This window comes from Quercus suber, unplaced genomic scaffold (assembly GCF_002906115.3).
Source record: "Quercus suber isolate HL8 unplaced genomic scaffold, Cork oak 2.0 scaffold_52, whole genome shotgun sequence".
NCBI lineage: Eukaryota > Viridiplantae > Streptophyta > Magnoliopsida > Fagales > Fagaceae > Quercus > Quercus suber.
In genome coordinates this window covers 527347-550284 of record NW_027069517.1, presented here as the reverse complement: position 1 = coordinate 550284, position 22938 = coordinate 527347, and the positions used below count along the sequence as shown (strand labels likewise).

General features: G+C 37.7%; 2 protein-coding genes and 1 long non-coding RNA gene across 4 annotated transcripts; 1 reads left to right on the top strand and 2 right to left on the bottom strand.

Moving 5' to 3' along the window:
- Positions 1–881: 881 nt before the first annotated feature.
- LOC136066922 (uncharacterized) lies at positions 882–20238 on the top strand. Its single transcript, XR_010628448.1, has 3 exons — positions 882–1011; positions 2021–2144; positions 19182–20238. It is a non-coding gene; the product is annotated as an uncharacterized LOC136066922 (long non-coding RNA).
- On the bottom strand, positions 3480–8908 carry LOC112018089 (uncharacterized). 2 transcript variants are annotated; one of them, XM_065771988.1, is made up of 9 exons: positions 8253–8908; positions 7835–8045; positions 7447–7537; positions 7201–7346; positions 6346–6589; positions 5681–5785; positions 5416–5598; positions 5040–5241; positions 3480–4225 (listed from the first exon to the last, which is right to left on the bottom strand). In XM_065771988.1, exons 1-9 carry the CDS (start codon positions 8422–8424, stop codon positions 3744–3746), a joined length of 1836 nt encoding a protein of 611 aa, XP_065628060.1. In that variant the 5' UTR covers positions 8425–8908; the 3' UTR covers positions 3480–3743. The 2 variants fall into 2 exon arrangements, with proteins under 2 accessions (XP_065628060.1, XP_065628061.1); XM_065771989.1 differs by lacking the exon at positions 7835–8045 and having other exon boundaries at positions 8253–8269.
- A 139-nt stretch (positions 20239–20377) lies between the features above and the next one.
- On the bottom strand, positions 20378–22615 carry LOC112018090 (uncharacterized; the record flags this gene model as incomplete). The annotated part of the gene is given in 4 exon segments (XM_065771986.1): positions 20378–21098; positions 21889–22090; positions 22245–22427; positions 22511–22615. Coding segments are annotated over 4 exon segments (972 nt in total), but the record flags the coding sequence as incomplete, so codon positions are not given.
- Positions 22616–22938: the final 323 nt, after the last annotated feature.

The following is a 22938-nucleotide window of genomic DNA, read 5'->3' as shown; positions in this document are numbered from 1 at the left end:
ACATTCTCAAAAAAATAAATAAATAAAAAATAAAACCTATTCTATGATTTTTTTTTTTAGAGAGTTTTACAATTTATGGCGTCCACTCCTGATGATAACTTTTTATCATCAAACTAAGATATCAATCAGCTTTTAGTATAAGCAGAGATTCAACCTCAAATCTCTTATTTAACTATTGATAATTAACCTAGTTTACATTTTCTTTTTACTTATACTCCCCCACTCCTTTTTAACTCATAAATTCATCATTTTTTTTAATAGAAAAGGTTAGAACATACTAGAGTCTACCAAGTTTGGCCTGTGAAAGATGTCTCTCTTTTTACTAATTTAGTTTTCTTATTCTCTAAAGTCTAGAGTATTTTCATTTTTTTATAAATATATTTTCTTCTGGTTATTTATTAAATTATATCAATGGTTCAAAAATGTATGCATAATGTAATAGAACATATACGTAAACCGCATATTGAAAAGAATAAAAAATTACAAAACTAAACTTAAAAATAAAATAAAATAAAATAACTTTGGAATTTGTACGGATCGCGCGGATAAAACTGGTAATATTTAATTATTTATGGAGTTTGGTGCTCTAACTATAGTAAATCTAATTTATATGTGAATAAATTAATTTGAAAATTAATAGAAAGCAGACTTATGTTTTAGGTAATGTTTTAGTGGGAATTAAAATTAAATTTTTGCTAAAATGTATTTTAGTTTTGTACAGTATAAGTAATATTTTAGTGGAAATTAAAATTAAATTTTTGCTAAAATGTATTTTAATTTTGTACAGTATAAGACATTTTTAAACTAAAAAATTGAATAATCCAAACAGGGAAGTCCTTAAATAAAAGTAGATATCTGTATCCATGATTTTGCTTAACACAACACAACACGATAAACCTTCCCTCCGTTGAACGTAACGTAAACACCCGTTGGGCGAACCCATATACATGATCCACAAACACAAATGGGTCGACCCGAACCCTACTTCTTCTTCTCCTTCAATCTGGACGAGTACGTAAAACTCTCACTTTCACTCGATTCTGTGTTGCATGTTGGGAATTAAGGTTCTCTAACTTTTTTTTTTTTTTTGGGGGGGTTTAAAGTGATTGAAAGAGTTATAGTCACTAATGACTTTTAAGCATTATTTGAAAGAGGATTGAGAGATGAAATGGGCAGTTTGTTGAGGTCAGCATATCAGAAACTTTTTCACTTCCTTCATTTGCTACATCTTTTAGACACACAGAGACAGTATCATTTTACTATAAAGATTTACTATTTTGTTTTTGAGAATTTAAAGGTGTTTATTATGGTGGTACTTTCAATGACTTTTAAGCATATGTAATATTTTTGTATTAGATGGTTTCTTTCTATTGGTGTGGTGTATCACATCAGATTTTGTGACAAAATAAATCTTTTTAATGAAATAGAGGATCCTGATCTGTATCCATAGCTTCGGTTTGCATTTGTAAGATGCTATATTTATACTGAAAGGGTATTGAATTGAGTAATTGGTTATGTGAGACTTGCAGGAATTGGGTGGCATGAATGATTACAAAGGACCAATATTTCTGGTTAAGTGAACTGATTTTTGTAAATGGGGTTTGGCTTTCCATTTAGGTACACGGAAGTGTTATTATGCACGAGAATACTGATGTTTCCAAATGTTAACTTTTATGTCAAGTTAGTGACTTTAGAATGCTGTTTTTACAATATTTTAAACTAAAAGTAAGAAAGGAAATTGTTTGAGCTTGATGGGAGTGACTGTACCAGTTGCTTTTAAATTTTCAAAATGGTCTAAGCTAAGACAAGGAGTGAAATTCTGAGTTCCTAGATTTAGGATTTTTCACTTTTTGGTTGGAGTATGATTTGCTGCCATTAACATATAGTTGTTGTGATGATCTTAATCATATACAGTTTTCATTATATCTGAGTGAAGGTATGTTGCATTATTGACTTGATAGATTACATGGTCTTATATAGTGGGCATACATTAATCATGCTGATTTTTGGCTTGTGACAGGGAAAACATTCAAATTTCTGTACTTGGAGATTCCTCTAAGCTACAAGATCCCTACAAGAGCTGATAACATGAATTGAGTAGACCACCAACACTAATTGTGGACTCCAACTAATTGCTTTTTAAGGTATCTATAATGTTTCGTGATGATCCTGTTACTGCTGCTGTATTTCCTATAGCCTCATTTGTGTTCAAAGCTGTGCAAAGTTATTATATTTCTTTTGTAGCTTGCTTTTTCACTAAGTTGTTGTGCCATATACATTTACAGAATTTTTTTTATTCTTTCCTAGGTTAGACAATATTAGATATGTGGTGTAGATTGAGACTTTTTGCCCTCTGGTGAGTGATCTATAATAGTTTTACAATTGGCCTACACTATATGTCATTTACAAATTCTATGGCTCTATTAGAGATTCCCCAATAATGGTCTTGATTTGACTAGAAAATTACTCTTTGATTTCTGGGGATAGGGAGTAAGTTTCAGCTTTGTGGGTCTTGGACGCCATGATTTCTTGTTTTCTTTTCTTTTCTTTCCTTTTACTTTGATTTCTTCTATGTTCTCTTTTCTGTTGATATAGTCCTAGATGATGTACAGATCTTTGTTTTAATAAAACACTTGATTTTCTCTCTCCAAGTCTCTACCCTTTCTTTTGTCTCCTACTGGTGTAAAGGGCATATCAAATTTTACTTCAAAATTTGGAAGTAAGACTGTCTATGAAATACCAATCACCTCTTCCATTCTCCACAAAAGTGATAGGCTTATGCATTAATTACGAATCATTTTATATAATTGGAGTAAGAGTACCATCCGATTCTCCTAATGGGCAGCTGAGTTGGTGTGTCAAATCGGCCAGTAAATGGTAGTTGCTCTCTCCAATATTACTCCCTGCATAGTTTTCCTTCTTTTTTTTCTCCTCTCCATGAAAGCTTGAAATGTCATTATCACCAAACCAATAATTTAATCATGGTTCAACCTATGAGTCCTTAGTAGATAATGTTTATTGTGATGCCCCAATTTGATTGATTGTGTGATATGTGTGGATGTGTGATGAGTCCCACATTGAGTATTTACTGGGTTGAACTAGGCTTTATTAACAACTGTAAGGAGTCTCAATTGTAACTAGTCCTTTTGAGGTATGACACAGATGTGGCTAGTGCTTTTCATTGGGTCATTACATATGGTATCAAAGCCGACCCAGTAACCCCGTGTGGGCTCGGAGATACTACTCCACAAAATGGGCCCTAACAAAGATATTAGGGATTTAAGTGGGGGAGATTGTGATACCTCAATTTGATTGATTGTGTGTTGTGTGTGGGTGTGCGATGAGTGCCACATTGGGTATTTACTGGGTTGAACTGGGCTTTATTAACAACTGCAAGAAGTCTTAATTGTGACTAGTCCTTTTGAGGTATAGTTCTTTTCAGGTACAATATTTTTAAATAATCTCAATAAATAAAAAAATTGTACCAAACAAGACTTTTCTTTTCATTTCAATTTCATTTAAAAGATGAGTAGAAACAAAATGGAATATTTACATATGATCCATACATGTTCGGCCAGATTAAGTCTCATAAAAACGGAGTAGACATAACCCAAATTGGGCTGGTTATAAGGTACATAAGCTTGGCTTAACTAAATTCACATAAGTAAGCACAACCTTTTTCACAGCTGCTGAGATGACCTGTTGTGTGCCTAGCCGTATTGAATTTACATACCCAAATTCATCTAATGTACCTTCGTCTTTAAACCAAAGCCTAAAGGAAACAAAGGATCATAATGCTCATCCCCATAATTCATAGGCAGCTGATCTACTCTCTTGAACCAAGTGACAGGAAGCTTTCCTTGGAATTCATAGTCTCCAAACACCACATCTGCTACTCCCTCTCCTTGACTCCCTGGCAACCAAGCTGCAACCAATGCATCCATCTTTTCCAGAAGTTCTGGTTCCAAAACAAGAGGCCTTCCAGATATCAGAACAACCAAAGTTGGAACTCTTTCTGCAACCATGTTAATAACATTGGCACCATCAAAAGGAATTTTGAGCTCTACATTATATCCCCTGCCTTCAGCATAAGCAGGCTCACCAACAACAACTATAGCATAGGAGAATTGTAGGTCTTCAAAGGTTGCTGATGATGGGTTTTGCTCATATATGACTTCTGAATGTTCTCCAACTGCTTCTTTAATGCCTTCCAATATTGTTGTCCCTAGAACACAAGGAAAATTCGTATGAGAGAGGTATAAAAAAATACAAACCCGTCCATTGCTTTTAACATGGTTGCATGGTCTTTCAAATGTATGTGTTCCCTATTATTGACTTAATCAAAATTTCCTCTTTTTTTCTCCTTCCTTTGATGGTGACACTTCATCCCTCATTTCTCTTCTGCCCCATCCCCCATACAAAAGTCATTGATCAAAAATTTAATACAATTTTTTAGGTACTATACCTTAATTTCAACAATTAAATTTAATCATGTGCTTTATTGACAATGCAAACAATCATGTACTTTATTAGCTTATCGGCCGGTGCATTTTTTTTTGGTATAGTTACAACTTCTAAGGCCACATGGTTGAATTTCACTAAAAAACATATGGCACAACTAAGGAACTATACCCAACTGTTGGATAGATCCTCGAAGCTGCCTAGGCTTAGTGGAAGATATATGGAAGGAAGACATTAGTTGTATTCCAATGTTCTAGCTTTGTTCCAAGCTAAAAAGATTGAAGAATGTGCTTGGGATAAGTTTTTAACAGAAAAAACAAAATGAAATAAATAAAAAATAAAAACCACTCTTAATAGAAAAATTATTTAGTATTCTGTGAGTAATGCTCTCTCCTCCTATATAAACAGTGGATCCCACTAGAAAGTTAATTGGTCAAACCAACTATCATGTAAGCGTAAGAAGTATTACCATTGGATTATTGAATAATTACTCATTTCAATAATGGGATAGAAGAGTTAAAATTAAATGAGTGTCCAAGTGCCCCATATTTATATGGTTGAATTAACTGTGTTCTTACCGATTGTTATTCTGCCACTGGTCCCATACTTAGTTATTGTCCAACCTCCACACTGGTACCCAAGATCATCAGCATGCCTCCCAATAACTAATATTCTTCTTGCATTTTTATCCAGAGGGAGGAATGGCTTCTCCGGGTCCTTCCCATTCTTTAGCAAAATTAGTGATTTCCTTACTGCTTCGCGTGCCAATTCTCTATGCACCTGTTATCAAAGAAAATTATAAGATAGGACAACCATTTCTATCTTCTGCCAAAGATAGTGTGACTATTATTTCATTCATTTAGGCTTAGTCTCTGTAAAATTTAGCAACTGCACATAAATGAAATCAATAACCATCAGTCAGTTAATTCTAAAACATGTTCCACTAAACAATACCTTGCAACCAACCATATCTAGCAAGGATCTATCAGCAAATGGATGCTCAAAAAGGCCAGCAATAAATTTGACTTTCAATATTCGTTTCACAGCATCATCAATCCTGGACATGGGTATCTCCCCTGATTCAACTAGAGATATTAAAGTTTCAAAATATTCTTCATAGCGTAAAGGCTCCATATTCTGCACATTATCACAACAAATTAAAATTAATTGGCTTGCACAATTTGCAGTTATTTAATCCTTTTGAGATTTCGAACTTTACCATGTCCACTCCTGCATTAATTGATGTTAAAACGCAATGACGATAATCTGCTCTGTATGGTTCACATATTGTGTCAATTCCTTCCCAATCTGATAGAAGAAATCCCTGCCAAAAGGAGAAAGAAAAAGTTCATTTAGCTTAATTATCATAGAAAGAAGTGGGGGGAAGGTTAAATAGTATGCTATAACAAATAAGCAAAGGTTCCTGCACAATGAAATCAAGCTTCTCATTCAAGTTTTTGGGAGAGCTAAGTTTTAATATCAATTTTTTTATGATGATGTTCCATTTTAGCTACTCACTGTTGTGCAATATCACTTCTAGGATTTCAACCAAGACAAAGATAACTCAATAAACACACACAAAGAACACAAGAATTTATATATGTGGTTGGACAAATTGCATACATCCACAAACCAAGATGAAAAGAAAATCTTACTAAGAAAACAGGAGATTAAAATAGTAGTGCAAAGGCTCTGTTATGTGGTTCCTATTATCTAACTTGAATTATGGTGCAATCAATAAAAACGCCTTATTTTGAGGGTACTTTAGTATCTGTCACATTGGATTTAATCCCATGTGATGCAAGCTATGTGTATTGGTTACACCTAAATTCTAGAGAAAGGTATATATCTCGGTGAAAATCTTGAAATCAGAGGCTTAAGCACCTTGAATCCCAACTTCTCTTTCAAAATATCTGTTAAGAGAAAGCGGTGACCATGCATTCTAGTCCCATTCCAGCTGGTATAAGAGGGCATAATAGTGGAGACTCCATGAGCCAAACAATCCAGGTAAGGTTTCATATGGATCCTCCCCAAGTCTTCAAAAGATGATACAGTATTTCCTTCCATTAAACCAAGTTCAGTGCCCCCATCTCCAACGAAATGCTTGGCACATGCAATAACCTTTGTTCTGTATTTGTTTATGAAAGAAATAGTCAAACAAAAATCAAATAAACTTACTGTCAACATATTTTTTAAACACTTCCAGAAAACAATTTTATGTGATGGTGGCATTGAAATACTTAAGTGATTAAAACTTTTAGAAGAACATGATATAGGTTTCCACAATGCGTCTGGTACATTTTTGGGCTGTTTCAGAGAGAAACATTTGATGATTGGTGCTTGGAAATTATGAGAGTGTTGAGTTTGTGAATTGCGATTATAAGTTTGAGTTGAGTTAGAGTTGGTTACATTGATTTGTGTTTGTGAGGATTTTTGAATTTGATTTCTGATAATGTAGGTATAAATTTGGTTGAACCATATAACAATGTTGTCACATGACTCGCATATGTTTCAGTTCACTACAAAAGTACATATACACAAATCAAAAGAAGTATAACAAGGTTAAAAATTTCTACGCCTCGATTTATCAACTTTGAGGTTGAATTTCATTTTATCATTATATGAACTTCCACTGCCGAATGATGCCCAAAAGATAAAGCAATTAACAATGTTGATAGACAGAGTTTACATTCATTATAGAAGGTTAGAATGAGAAGTAGTAATGGAATTTTCTCTTACCCGCCAGCTACATAAGGGTAACCGTTAGGATGTCCTTCAGGGGGTATGCCCTGATATCCTACAACAGCAGATGTCATGGCACTAACTATTTCACTATCCTCACTAAAACTCTCATAACATCTTCCCCATCTTGGATCTCTCATAACCTGTCAGTACATTTCCCAACGAAATTCCAAAAGTCATGCATGTGGATGTAAAACAGAAAAACACAACGAAATGGTCTAGCATTAACTTGAGTCAACTTACAGCTACACAAGGAGCAACAGAAAAATTAGTTCCAGTTGCTCTGAGTTCCAGTGCAGTAGCAGATGCAATTCTCTCAACTAAGTTTTTATCTCTACAACAAATAGAAGACAGGATAATGAACAACAACGAATATAAGGCTATGACAAGAAATTCTCCTTATGCATCAACGAGCTTGAGATATATATATATATATATATTTATATTTTTTTTAATTACTTCGATTACTTTATAAGGAAATAAAAAAGGACATGTAGCAAGTTATGGTGCCAGTGAAAGATAAAGTTAAGCACTCAGGTTGGGATAATTGATTTTTATTCGTTACTGAAATATGCATCTAGCTATATGATTATATGTGCATCAATCAGCTGCAATCTATAAAAGGACTTGCCTAGTTGCTCCAAGGCCAACATTATGAGGGAAAATTGTAGCACCAAACACATTTCCATGACCATGGACGGAATCACACATTTGTATAATTGGGATACCAAGGCGTGCCTCTAAAGCTGCCTTCTGTAAACTGTCAACCATATCAGCCCAGTTAATTGCTGAAGCAGGTTCAGTCGGATAACAACTGGCTGGGCAAGAATATAATATAGCTCCTATATGCAAATGATATAGAACTAACGTAAGTGAACGAAAAGATTTATAAAAAAAATTCTGTGCTCAAATCTCCTACTTTTATGGGGGTATTAATGAGATGATTGTTACGCAGACTTATCCCAAAAAAAATTTGGAGCGATTAACTCCCGGATTCAAATCCACGACATATTAAAGACAAAATATGCAAATTATTAAGAACAATGTACCAATGGACAAGTCTTTGATGGTGGAAGGACTAGCAGCAGGATTCTCAGTACAGGTCATTTGGCCAACTTTCTCCTTCAAGGACATGTGAGAGAGGAGGTCATTGACCCTAGCTTCAATTGGCCGATTTGGATCTTTGTAGATGAACCTGCAGCTATCTGTTGCTTCACTCATCTTTGGTTTTTTTTTTTTTTTCTTCTTTGTTGCTGAACTGACCCCGGTTCTGCTTACACAAAAGCTTGGCTATTCTCTGAGTTACAAGATAAACATTACTACTGGTAGTTTTTATACTGAGATAATAATGCAATGGGTAGCAATTTCAGAGTAAGATATTGATAGTAAGCTATTAAGGAACAAAACAAACATAAGAAGCTAAACTTTACTGCTGACAAACCTACACTTATATTATAGATCAACCACTTTGCAAGAACTAATTCACTAATTTAAGTCATTTCCAGGAATCTAAGCATGAAAAGTGGTTCTCTTTTGGTTTATTTATTTCTTACCCTAGGACCTAGGCGAATTAAGAACAAAAAGAAATAATCACTAAGATAAGAATGAAATGGGCATGAGCATGACTAAAAGAAGACTACTTTTATTATTAAAAAATAAATAAAAAGAAGAAGAAGAAGAAGAGTGTGTTAGTCTTTTTAGAGTTGATACGAGTAATGTCAGCCAAGTTTTTTAATTAAATTTTATGACTCTTAAATGGTGTTTCCCTTTCTTTCTTTGGCCTTGTCTTTTTTTTTTTTTTTTCCTCCTATTGAGACTAGAGAGTTATAAAATTAGGATATTTGACTTAGCTGGGTGGCTGTAATACTAATTTTATGTACACAAATTTACATGAAGTGTGTTTTATAAATCTCAGTTTGTATTAGCTATCATATGTAGAAAGAAAAGTTTTATATTGCTTTCATGGTTATAGACAAGATGATGCAGGGAAGGGAGATCAAACCTTGGTGTTCTTCATAAAAGTGAGCATAAAATCCTGCTGAGTTACTAGACTTTTGGGTTTTGGAAATTCCTTTTTCAAGCTACACCTATATAAAAATAAGTTGGTTTAAATTCTAAATTAAACCTCAACAAACGGCACCTTAGTAAGACAACATATTTTTTTTTTTTTTGGGAGAAAGAAAAAAATGTTGTCTCGACAAGTTTCCAAAATAATTTTAGTGAGGTTTATTATAATGAGAATAGGTCTATTAATTTTGACATAGTAGTGCACCACATACCCAATTTGTAATTTTGATACTAACTTTGGATGATAGCTTGGATATTATACATCAAACTTGAATTGGTGTGTTAGTTACGAAAAGAAAAATACAATTGTGCATACCCAAATTCTGCTATGTGGACCAGGCTTAGAATTGGGCTCACAATCTACTTGTATAGTAGGCCTAGTATTTCCTACTATGGGCAATTCCACCACAAATCACTCTATAGCTTTCCTTAATCCCAGTGACTACCCTTACTCTTCTCTCTGTGTTACTTACTCTTGGGTTTCACTTGTATAATTTCTCTCTCTCTCTTCTTCCTTTCTTCTTTTCCTATCAGGATTGCCAACCCCCTACTTCTCATTCTCTTCTCCTTTTGATTGCTTCATGTTGGTGGAGGCGTCATGATTATTCCCTCAGTTCACTCGTGTGGGTGGGGTCCAATTTAATTATTCCTGATGAAAATGCGCTCTGATCAAAACAGTGGTAATGGCATTGGAATTGACTCTAGCCTCCAGAAGTCCGCTTAGCAGGGATATCCCTTAAGGCAATACCGAGCTGCTGAGAACTTGGGTACCCCCGTGCACTCGCACTCCCGACCAAGTTAAAGTTGATCGGCAAGGGTTTGCTTTTGACAAGTTCGATACAAGATGGACTCATTGTGGTTTTTGGGCTCAGATTGGGCCTTATAGTGTGTCCGAATCAAGGTCATAAGTGCAACGGGGACAGGGTCATGTACTATACCACAAGGTCAGGGCCCAAGGCCCAATGGGCTTGACAAGTTCGATACAGGATGGACTCATTGTGGATTTTGGGCTCAGATTGGGCATTATAATGTGTCCGAATCAAGGCCATAGGTGCAACGGGGACAAGATCATGTATTGTACCACAAGGTCAACGCCCAAGGCCCAATAGGCCTGGGGCCCTACCCCATACAGTACCACAAGGCTAGGGCCCAAGGAACAATGGGCCTAGGGCCTTGCCCCGCACAATAGCCCCCCTTGATTCGTGTCTAGCTTTCGGGAACGAATCAAGGATGACAAGCGCTGGAGACCTCTCAGGAAGCTCAGTTGCAAGTTATTGAAGGGATAGGATGGTCATTAATGCGCTCTCAAGAGGGGCATTACGCTAGGCTGTAAGGTCTAGCCGCCATCATAACCTGATGGTTTGTGAACCGAGGCTGCGCGTGTGGGGGTTATAAAAAAGAATTTGAAAGGTTTTCCCGCCTCTCTTTTCATTAAATGCCTTAGCTCTTATAAATAGTCTCTTCTAAGTGTTCACTCCACTTTTTACTTCCTTTCTCATCCAACTTCCTCTCTGCCGAGCTTCCTTCTCCCGTGCATAAATTCTTCAATCAAGATCACCCATTCCTGGAGCCCGCATTAAGTTTCTCTACTCCTTCCTCTTCTTTCAATTTTTTTCCTTTGCTTTAGAGTTTAAGAATGGGATTTTCCCATCTTCTGTCTACTAAGGCATCTTTGGCTAACTTTAGAGAAGCTTTCAACATCCCTGGTGATGTGGATGTGGCTTATTGTCATGAGGGCGACATCGCTCTCCATCGACGTTCTAGGTCCAACACGGTGTTTTTTCCTTTAATGGCCATTTTAAAGGGAAGGGTTAGGTTTCTTGTGGACTCTATTTTACTTAGTACCCTTAGGTTTTATGGTTTGTGTCCTAATCAACTTCCTTCCAATTTTTACTGAGTCATAAGTTGCGTCAGTAGATTAAATCGGATATACAGGCTACAGTTAAACCATCATGACATAAACTTCATGTACAGTTTGTGTGGAAATCTTAAGTCTAACTATTATTTAAAGGCTAGGGATGTACGAGTACGGCTCATATCATGCCTTCCCAATTCTAACAGAAACTCAACGGTGGAATACGTTCGGGTGAGCGGCAACTGGCTTGCTGACAAGCTCACTTACCCACTTTCACCGCGCGAAGTTGGTCGGTACCGAAAAGTTTTAATTCTTTTATTCGTATTTTGCCTGTGATTGTTTCGCTTAAACAGGCAGTAACCAGTTTTAGTATTATTTTAATGCAAACGGTAGAAGGTTTAGGCCAAACATTAGAGTAGTGTATGTGAGAGACTTGAATTTCGTGCTCCAGTCTGAAATATTTGTGAATTCCGATGGGCAACTCCAAGCGTCGCACCTTATACTCGGTTGCACTCCCGTTTACACAACTTGGCAACTTTCGGGCAAGCTTTGCTAGTGGACAGCCCTTTATTGTCGTATATAGACGTGTGGCACTCAAACCTTCTTCCCCTCAGTTAACTGTTGGTGAAGCTCAAGACTTCGATCCCCAGTTTACTAGCACGAAGTCTCTTGTACTGGTAAGGGACGCCTCGGCTGATCTTGTATCTCAAAGCCGTAGAGTCCATGTACCCATTGAAGAGCCCGAAGCTCTAGTTCAAATAGCCAAGCCAGCAGCCGAGTTGGTTAATTCCTTGGAAGTAGAGGCCGATCACGGTGAAGAAATGGTGACCAAGCGAACAATGACCATTGATCGGTTTTTTCCCGGCACCTGTCCTACGGCTTAGCCACAACAACCTTAAGGCAAGGATCAGACTCCTCCTCCTACTGGCCATACCTGAAAAGGCAGCGCACTACTAAACAACCACCTAGGGTTTCAAGCGATGCTCCCTCAAGGACTCCCCTCCAGGCATCTGGTGGGATTATGATCTGGGAGCCCGCTAGTGGTTCTCGACCAACTGCCTAGGTCAGGACTAATGTGGCATCCTCCTCTCGGCCAGAGGTGGGTTGGCAAACCACCTTCAGACTTGGTAACAAGCCACTGTCGGTGTCGGCCAGCGTAAGGACATGGGAACAAGGCGAAGGGGGGCAAGTCGCCCAGAGCTTGGTGCAAGGCCTCCTACTACCTGAGGACATTCACTTCTTCTCGGGCGGAACTAACAAATCGTTGGCTAAGCGGCTGCAGTGGCATACCATAGCAGTAACTCACTATCCCGTCTTTTTCCATATGTTTTAATGCATGTGTATTCACTTTACCTTCATACTTGTCATTGTTATGTTATTAGGCTACGCAGCTAACCTATGTCATTGACAAAAGGTTAGAGGAGACTACCGAGGATGCCGAACAAGAGAAGGCCTTAAAAGACGTTGCGGTTGACACGGCGAAGGACAAGGGCAAAGCTGCTGAGGCCGCCAAGAAGAAGGCGCAGTCTGCTGAGAAAGCTCAGTTAATGGTGGAGAAAAAGTTGACAGAGATGGATGTTAAGCTAGGGGGCACGGAGCTCAAATTGGCGGAGGCAGAGAGCTTAAACTTGGCTCAAGCTGATGAGATCGCTGACCTTAAAGCGGCCCTTGAAGCTTGCAAGGAAAAGTGGTACAATGAAGGCTTCGTGGATGTTGAAAACTTTGTGAAGCCCATTGTCCATCATCATGGGTTCGGAGAGGGGTGGCTGGCAACCCTGCAAGCAATGGGAGTGGCTGAAGATTCCCCACTGAGGAATCCTAAGCAAATTCCATACCCGGCTCCTCCTCCCCCCATTCAGAGTCAAGCTGATGCCGCTAACGAAGAGGATACCCCCAGCATGAGGGAGCTGGTGCACGCGATTGACACTTATGTGGAGACAGTTGACCTCGAGGTCACCAGCAATCTCAATGCTGCCAAGGATGTACAAGCCCAGCCATTTCCCGCCAATCAGCCAACCGAAGAAGCGCCCGCACAACCTGCCAATGTTGCTGTTCCGTCTCAATTCGTTGACCTTGTCGCCTAAGTTTGCAGAAGTTGTTTACCCTTTTATTATTGTTTTTCTTTTTTGTTGTTTATTTTTCTTTTATTTGGTTTTACCTATGGTCACCGGGGTGTGGTGACGAAACACTAGTTTAATTTTAATTTGTGCTTGTTTCATTCCATTTGATTAGTCATCTTAAGATGGTGATTGGACACATATTTCGGCCATATTTATAAATAATTGCCAAATCTATAAATGATTGTTGTATTGTTATCAAATTACTTATTATACTGTATTTTCTCATTGATGATGATCGGGGATCTAGATCGAAGTTTACCTCAAATCGGTAATAGAAGATTACTCTTGCACTTGTACTCGAAAAGGATAGACTAGGTTTTCACCCTTTCGGTGGCTGTGTCCAGACTAAAAATGGGTTTCTTGTATTTAGAAGTAAATGTTAGGCTTGCACCTTCTCGGCAATTATGACCGAATCGAGCACACGCTTGTGTACTTAACGAAAATGAATGTTAGGCTCCCGTCCTTGAAAAAAATGAGTGTTAATATAGGGTTTCTGCCCTTAGAGAATTCTAGTATAAAGTTTCCACCTGCTTGGTGATTGGGGTCAAACCGGAAACAGACTTCTGCCCTTAGAATAATTTGATGTATGGTCTCTACCTGCTCGGTGATTAGGATCGAACCGGGAATAGGCTTATGCCCTTAGAATAATTTGATGTATGGTTTCCACCTGCACCAAGCTCTGGGTGACTCACCCCCCCTTCGCCTTATTCCCATGTCCTTACGTTGGCCGACACCGGCAGTGGCTCATTACCAAGTCTAAAGGTGGTCTGGCAGCCCACCTCTGGCTGAGAGGAGGATGCCACATTAGTCTCAACCTAGACAGTTGGTTGAGAACCACCAGTGGGCTCCTGGATCATAATCTCGCCAAATGCCCGGGGAGGAGTCCTTGAGGGAGCATCGCTTGAAACCCTAGGTGGTTGTTCAGTAGTGCGCTGCCTTTTTCGGGTACGGTCAGCAGGAGGAGGAGGAGTCTGATCCCTGCCTTGAGGCTGTTGTGGCTGAGCCGTAGGACGGGTGTCGGGCAAAAACCGGTCAATGGTCATTGTTTGCTTGATCACCATTTCTTCATTGTGATCGGCCTCTGCTTCCGAGGAATTAACGAACTCAGCTGCTACTGGCTCGGCTATTTGAACTAGAGCTTCAGGCTCTTCAACGGGTACGTGGACTCTACAACTTTGAGATACAAGATCAGCCATGGCGTCCTTTACCGGTACAAGAGACTCCACGTTAGTAAACCGGGGGCCAAAGTCCCGAGCTTCACCAACAGTTAACTGGGGGGGAAGAAGGTTTGAGTGTCGCATGTCTATAGACGACAACAAAGGGTTGTCCACCAGCAAAGCTTGCCCGAAAGGCTACCAAGTTGTGTAAACTGGAGTGCAACCGAGTATAAGGTGTAACGCTCGGAGTTGCCCGCCGGAATTCACAAATATTTCAGATCGAAGCACGAAATTCAAGTCTCTCACGTGCACTACTCTAATGTCTAGCCTAAACCTTCTGCCGTCTACATTAAAATAATACAAAAACTAGTTTAGTGCCTATTTAAGCAAAACAATCACAAGCAAAATACGAATAAAAGAATTAAAGGTGCTTGGTACTGGCTAACTTCGCGCGGCGAAAGTGAGCAGGTGAGCTCATTGGCAAGCCAGTTGCTTCTCACCCGAACGTATTCTCCCGCTGAGTTTCTATTAGAATCGGGAAGGCATGATATGAGCCATACCCATACATCCCTAGCCTTTAAATAATAGTTAGACTTAAGATTGCCACACAAATTGTACATGAAGTTTATGTCATGATGGTTAAACTGTAGCCCGTACATCCGATTTAATCTACTAACGCAACTTACAACTTGGTAAAAATTGGGAGGAAGTTGATCATGACACAAACCATAAAACCTAAAGGTACTAAGTAAAAGAGGGTCCACGGGAAACCTAACCCCTCCCTCTAAAATGGCTATCAAAGGAAAAAAACATCGTGTTAGACCCAGAACGTTGATGGAGAGCGATGTCGCCCTCGTGACAATAAGCCACATCCACATCCCCAGGGATGTTGAAAACCTCTCTAAAGTTAGCCAAAGACGCCTCAATAGACAGAAGATGGGAAAATCCCATTCTTAAACTCTAAAGCGAAGGAAAAAAAAAAATCGAAAGAAGAGGAAGGAGTAGAGAAACTTACTGTGGGCTCTTGGAATGGCTGATCTTGATTGAAGAATTTATGCATGGGAGAAGGATGCTCGGTAGACAGGAAGTTGGATGAGAAAGGAAGTAAAAAGTGGAGTGAACACTTAGAAGAGACTATTTATAAGAGCTAAGGCATTTAATGAAAAGAAAGGTGGGAAAACCTTTCTGAATTCTTTTTTATAACCCCCACACGCACAGCCTCGGTTCGTGAACCGTCAGGTTATGATGGTGATGTCGTGGAAGCCTAAAGAAAAGCACACACGATGCTCTCTTGATGGAACAGAAACTAAACTGTTAGTTCCTGGTAGTAAACCTCAAATCCATGAGGAGTTCCTTGAATCCACAAGGTGATAAGTCTGGAATCCACCAGAGAACACAAAAGACACAAGTCTGGATTTTTATTGATAATAAACTATGAAAAACGTTTATAGACTTAGGGGCCTTTTTAAGGGCTCCATAAAACTAGACAGACAAAAAAATATAATCTAAAATAACTCCTAATTAATACCTAACCATAACAGGAACCAAATTTGACCTAAAAAGTATTAAATGCACCTAAAACCAAGGAAATAAATCAATTAAACCTAAAATAACGTTTTTTTACATAAAAATACCAAAAATAATAAATTACAATAACTAAATAGTAAATTGTGTCCTACATCAGACCCCTCCACTTGAAACAAACTCATCCTCGAGTTCATCTTTGAAATCTGGAATCTCCCATGCCAAAAGAACAAATATGTTGAATGCTTCATCTTCTTTGTCTTCTTGCCAAACTTGAAAGTCATTAATTGGACAACTTGAACTTCTTCTCCCTTGATCTTCATGTAATTGACAATATTCACTAAATAAAAGTCAATGATCAAATCAAATCTTTCCACTCCAATAAAATCAATAAACTTTGTTTCGGTGTCTCCCAATAAAATAATAGGAGTTTGAATGTTGCAATCATCTAACTTGATTTCATCGAGATCGTTGACAACTTCCTCTATAATTTCTTCTTTAATGGTCTCTACTATCCCAACCTCAAGATCTTTCTCTATAATAGGGTCTTCATTAATCTCCTCCACCGTCTTGATTTTAGGTTCTTTTTCTATAACAAGGCCTTCATTAATTTCCTCAAAAATCTCGATATTTTCGTCTTTGACTTCTCCATATTCTTCAAGAACGATATTTTCTTTAACATGTAATTCTTCCTTTAACGATGGAATATTTGGCTCTTCAAAATAATTCAAGTATGAACTTCTTGGCCAATAATAATCTTGTATTGTATATGACAAAATTTCTTCACAATCCAAAGGATAAAATTTGATAGCAAGCATCTTTTTCATCCTTGACCATGATCAAATTTTGTCTTTACCTTGTCAGATTTTATCAGATTGTACTCGTTCCCACCAACATAAGGCATACTTACTAAGTTTATACAAAGCAAGTCCAACTTTTCTCTCATAGCAAATATTCTCATAGTCAAATAAATCCTCTAGATCAAGTATCCAATCAAGAAAATCTTCTTTTAAAAAATAACCATTAAAACTTGCAATTTTCTTATAAGGTTTATATAAAATTTACTTACCAATAAGTTGCCCGTAAGTTATGTCTTCGCTGCAGTTATCCCTATTGTTTCCATTCTTCAACGACGCCATCTTAGCATAGATATTTATGAGTGCTTGTTGTTCGTCACATAATACTTGCTAAGTTATTCGTCGTTGTTGTGGTGGTGGTTACCGTCTCGCCAATTAGCAATCAGATCAGGGTAAGTCAAGGCTTTGATACCAACTGATGTCGCGGAAGCCTAAAGAAAAGCACACACGATGCTCTTTTGATGAAACAGAAACTAAACTGTTAGTTCTTGGTAGTAAATCTCGAATCCACGAGGAGTTCCTTGAGTCCACAAAGTGATAGGTCTAGAATCCACCAGAGAACACAAAAGACACAAGTCTGAATTTTTATTGATAATAAACTATGAAAAACGTTTACAGACTTAGGAGCCTTTTTAAAGGCTCCGTAAAACTTGACAGACAAAAAAATTTAATCTAAAATAACTCCTAATTGATACCTAACCATAACAGGAACCAAATTTGAGCTAAAAAGCATTAAATGCACCTAGAAATAAGGAAATAAATCAACTAAACCTAAAATAACGTTTTTTTACATAAAAATACCAAAAATAATAAATTACAATAATTAAATAGTAAATTGTATCCTACATCAGATGGCAGTTAGACCTGACAGCCTGGCATAACGACCCTTTTGAGAGCGCATTACTGACCATCCTATCCGTTCAATAACTGACGACTGAATTTCCCGAGAGGTCTCTGGCACTTGTCATCCTTGATTCGTTCCTGGAAGTCAAACAAGAATCAAGGCTGAGCTATTGTACAGGGCAGGGCCCCAGGCCCATTGGGCCTTGGACCCTGACCTTGTGGTACAGTACATGACCCTATCCTCGTTGCACCTATAGCCTTGATTCAAACACACTATAAGGCCCAATCTGAGCCCAAAAACCACAATGAGTCCATCATGTATCAAACTTGTCAAAAGCAAACCCCTACCGATCAACTTTAACTTGGTCGAGAGTGTGAGTGCACAGTGGTACCCAAGTTCTCGGCAACCCGGTATTGCTGTAAGGGATATCATTGCCAGGCGGACTTCTGGAGGCTGGAGTCAGTTCCAATGCCATTACCACTATTTTGATCAGAGCGCATTTTCATCAGAAATAATTAGATTGGACCCCACCCACATGAGTGAGCTGAGGGAATAATCATGACATCTCCACCAACACAAAGCTATAAAAAGGAGAAAAGAATGAGTAGGAGGTTGGCAATCCTGATAGGAAAAGAAGAAAGGAAGAAGAGAGAGAGAGAAAGTATACAAGTGAAACTCGAGAGTGAGTAACAGAGAGAAGAGTAAGGGTAGTCACTAGGATTAAAGGAAGCTATAGAGTGATTTGAGGTGGAATTGCCCATAGTAGGAAATACTAGGCCCACTATACTAGTAGATTGTAAGCCCAATTCCAAGCCCGGTCCACAAAGTAGAATTTGGGTACGCATAGTAATATTTTTGTATTAGATGGTTTCTTTCTATTGCTGTGGTGTATCACATCAGATTTTGTGACAAAATAAATCTTTGTAATGAAATAGACATTCTTTGTATCAAAGCAAATGGAGAGGATCCTGACCTATATCCCTAGCTTCGGTTTGCATTTGTAAGATGCTATATTTCTATTGAAAGGGTATTGAATTGAGTAATTGGTTATGTGAGACTTGCAGGAATTGGGTGGCATGAATGATTACAGAGGACCAATATATCTGGTTAAGTGAACTGATTTTGTAAATGGGGTTTGGCTTTCCATTTAGGTACATGGAAGTGTTATTATGCACAAGAATTTTGATGTTTCCAAATGTTAACTTTTATGTCAAGTTAGCAACCTTAGAATGTTGTTATTACATTATTTTAAACTAAAAGTAAGAAAGGAAATTGTTTGAGCTTGATGGGAGTGACTATACCAATTGCTTTTAAATTTTCAAAATGATCTAAGCTAAGACTAGGAGTGAAATTCTGAGTTCCTAGATTTAGGATTTTTCACTTTTCGGTTAGAGTATGATTTGCTGCCATGAACATATAGTTGTTGTGATGATCTTAATCATATACAGTTTCCATTATATCTGAGTGAAGGTGTGTTGCATTATTGACTTGATAGATTACATGGTCTTATATAGTGGACATACATTAATCGTGCTGATTTTTGACTTGTGACAGGGAAAACGTTCAAATTTCTGTAATTAGAGATTCCTCTAAGCTATCAAGATCCCTACAAGAGCTGATAACAGGAATTGAGGAGACCACCAACACTAATTGTGGACTCCAACAAATTGCTTTTTAAGGTATCTATAATGTTTCATGATGATCCTGTTACTGCTGCTGTATTTCCTATAGCCTCATTTGTGTTCAAAGCTGTGCAAAGTTATCATATTTCTTTTGTAGCTTGCTTTTTCACTAAGTTGTTGTGCCATATACATTTACAGAATTTTTATTCTTTCCCTGGTTAGACAATAGTAGATATGTGGTGTAGATTGAGACTTTTAGCCCTCTGGTGAGTGATCTATAATAGTTTTACAATTGGCCTACACCATGTCATTTACAAATTCTATGGCTCTATTAGAGATTCCCCAATAATGGTCTTGATTTGACTAGAAAATTACCCTTTGATTTCTGGGGATAGGGGGTAAGTTTCAGCTTTGTGGGTCTTGGACGCCATGATTTCTCGTTTTCTTTTCTTTTCTTTCCTTTTACTTTGCTTTCTTCTATGTTCTCTTTTCTGTTCATAAAGTCCTAGCTGATGTACAGATCTTTGTTTTAATAAAACACTTGATTTGCTCTCTCCGAGTCTCTACCCTTTCTTTTGTCTCCTACTGGCATAAAGGGCATATCAAATTTTACTTCAAAATTTGGAAGTAAGACTGTCCATGAAATAACAATCACCTCTTCCATTCTCCACAAAAGTGATAGGCTTATGCATTAAGTACGAATCATTTTATATAATTGGAGTAAGAGTACTATCCGATTCTCCTAATGGGCAGCTGAGTTGGTGTGTCAAGTCGGCAAGTAAATGGTAGTTGCTCCCTCCAATAGTTCTCCCTGCATAGTTTTCCTTCTTTTTTTTCTCCTCTCCATCAAAGCTTGAAATGTCATTACCACCAAACCAATAATTTAATCATGGTTCAACCTATAAGTCCTTAGTAGATAATGTTTACCATCTTACCCAACCAAAATATATTGACCACATAAGTTCATTTATCTATTTGGTAACATGTTATCAAACCGTACTTTTCAAAGTATAACTTTTTTCAATTTTCATTTTTTTAGGTACTATATTTTTAAATAATCTCAATAAATAAATAAAATTGTACCAAACAAGACTTTTCTTTTCATTGCAATTTCATTTGCAAGATAAGTAGAAACAAAATGGAATATTTTTTAAAACCTTCAGATGGGCTTTCAAACATATGATCCATACATGTTCGGCCAGATTATGTCTCATAAAAACGGAGTAGACATAACCCAAACTAAATTCACATAAGGTGACATAAGCTTGGCCTAACTAAATTCACATAAGTAAGCACAACCTTTTTCACGGCTGCTGATATGACCTGTTGTGTGCCTAGCCGTATTGAATTTACATACCCAAATTCATCTAATGTACCTTTGTCTTTAAACCGAAGCCTAAAGGAAACAAAGGATCATAATTCTCATCCCCATAATTCATAGGCAGCTGATCTACTCTCTTGAACCAAGTGACAGGAAGCTTTCCTTGGAATTCATAGTCTCCAAACACCACATCTGCTACTCCCTCTCCTTGACTCCCTGGCAACCAAGCTGCAACCAATGCATCCATCTTTTCCAGAAGTTCTGGTTCCAAAACAAGAGGCCTTCCAGATATCAGAACTACCAAAGTGGGAACTCTTTCTGCAACCATGTTAATAACATCGGCACCATCAAAAGGAATTTTGAGCTCTACATTATATCCCCTGCCTTCAGCGTAAGCAGGCTCACCAACAACAACTATAGCATAGGAGAATTCTAGGCCTTCAAAGGTTGCTGATGATGGGTTTTGCTCATATATGACTTCTGAATGTTCTCCAACTGCTTCTTTAATGCCTTCCAAAATTGTTGTCCCTAGAACACAAGGAAAATCCGTATGAGAGAGGTATAAAAAAATACAAACCATTCCATTGCTTTTAACATGGTTGCAAGGTCCTTCAAATGTATGTGTTCCCTATTATTGACTTAATCAAAATTTCCTCTTTTTATCTCTTTCCTTTGATGGTGACACTTCATCCCTCATTTCTCCTCTGCCCCATCCCCCATATAAAATTCACTGGTCAAAACTTTAATATAATTTTTTAGGTACTATACCTTAAATTCAAAAATTAAATTTAATCATGTGCTTTATATATTGACAATGCAAACAATCATGTACTTTATTAGCTTATTGGCCGGTGCATTTTTTTTTTTTGGTATAGTTACAACTTCTAAGGCAACATGGTTGAATTTAACTAAATAACATATGGCACAACTAAGGAACTATACCCAACTGTTGGATAGATCCTCAAAGCTGCCTAGCCTTAGTGGAAGATGTATGGAAGGAAGACATTAGTTGTATTCCAATGTTCTAGCTTTGTTCCAAGCTAAAATGATTGAAGAATAAAAACAAAATGAAATAAATAAAAAATAAAAACCACTCCTAAAAGAAAAATTATTTAGTATTCCAGGGGTAATGCTCTCTCCTCTTATATAAACGGTAGATCCCACTAGAAAGTTATTTGGTGCAACCAACTATCATGTAAACGCAAGAAGTATTACCCTTGGATTATTGAATAATTTCTCATAACGGGATAGAGGAGTTAAAATTAAATGAGTGTCCTAGTGCCCCATATTTATATGGTTGAATTAACTGTGTTCTTACCGATGGTTATTCTGCCACTGGTCCCATACTTTGTTATTGTCCAACCTCCACACTGGTACCCAAGATCATCAGCATGCCTCCCAATAACTAATATTCTTCTTGCATTTTTATCCAGAGGGAGGAATGGCTTCTCCGGGTCCTTCCCATTCTTTAGCAAAATCAGTGATTTCCTTACTGCTTCGCGTGCCAATTCTCTATGCACCTGTTATCAAAGAAAATTATAAAATAGGACAGCCATTTCTATCTTCTGCCAAAGATAGTGTGACTATTATTTCATTCATTTAGGCTTAGTCTGTGCAAATGGAATCAATAACCATTAGTCAGTTAACTCTAAAACATGTTCCACTAGACAATACCTTGCAACCAACCATATCTAGCAAGGATCTATCAGCAAAGGGATGCTCAAAAAGGCCAGCAATAAATTTTACTTTCAATATTCGTTTCACAGCATCATCAATCCTGGACATGGGTATCTCCCCTGACTCAATGAGAGATATTAAAGTTTCAAAATATTCTTCATATCGTAGAGGCTCCATATTCTGCTCATTATCACAACACATTAAAATTAAGTGGCTTGCACAACTTTGCAGTTATTTAATCCTTTTGAGATTTCAAACTTTACCATGTCCAATCCTGCATTAATTGATGTTAAAACGCAATGACGATAATCTGCTCTGTATGGTTCACATATCGTGTCAATTCCTTCCCAGTCTGATAGAAGAAATCCCTGCCAAAAAGAGAAATAAAAAGTTCATTTAGCTTAATTATCATAGAAAGAAGTGGGGGGGGGGGGGGGGGGGGGGGGTCCTATGGAGACATGAGAGACATAAAATTAGGATATGTTACTTAGCTGGGTGGCTGTAATACTAATTTTATGTACACAAATTTACATGGAGAGTGTTCGGTCACTAAGCCATTGTGGAGCTGTGTTGCAAGTTGGGAATTAGGGTTCTCCCTGTTTTCGCATTCTCTTGTGAGAATTGGTTTCAACCTCAAGTAAGCTTAAGAAGTAAGAACACTTTAGTTAAGGTATCGTACAATGTTGTATCC

Bases quoted from the DNA above. Each gene is read 5' to 3' on its own strand.
- LOC112018089 (XM_065771988.1), bottom strand. From the start codon at position 8,424: ATGAGTGAAGCAACAGATAGCTGCAGGTTCATCTACAAAGATCCAAAT. The intron at 5,786-6,345 runs GTGCTTAAGCCT...TCCTTTTGGCAG, and splicing joins AAGAGAAGTTGGGATTCAAG to GGATTTCTTCTATCAGATTG. The intron at 5,242-5,415 runs GTATTGTTTAGT...CTTTGATAACAG, and splicing joins TAGATATGGTTGGTTGCAAG to GTGCATAGAGAATTGGCACG.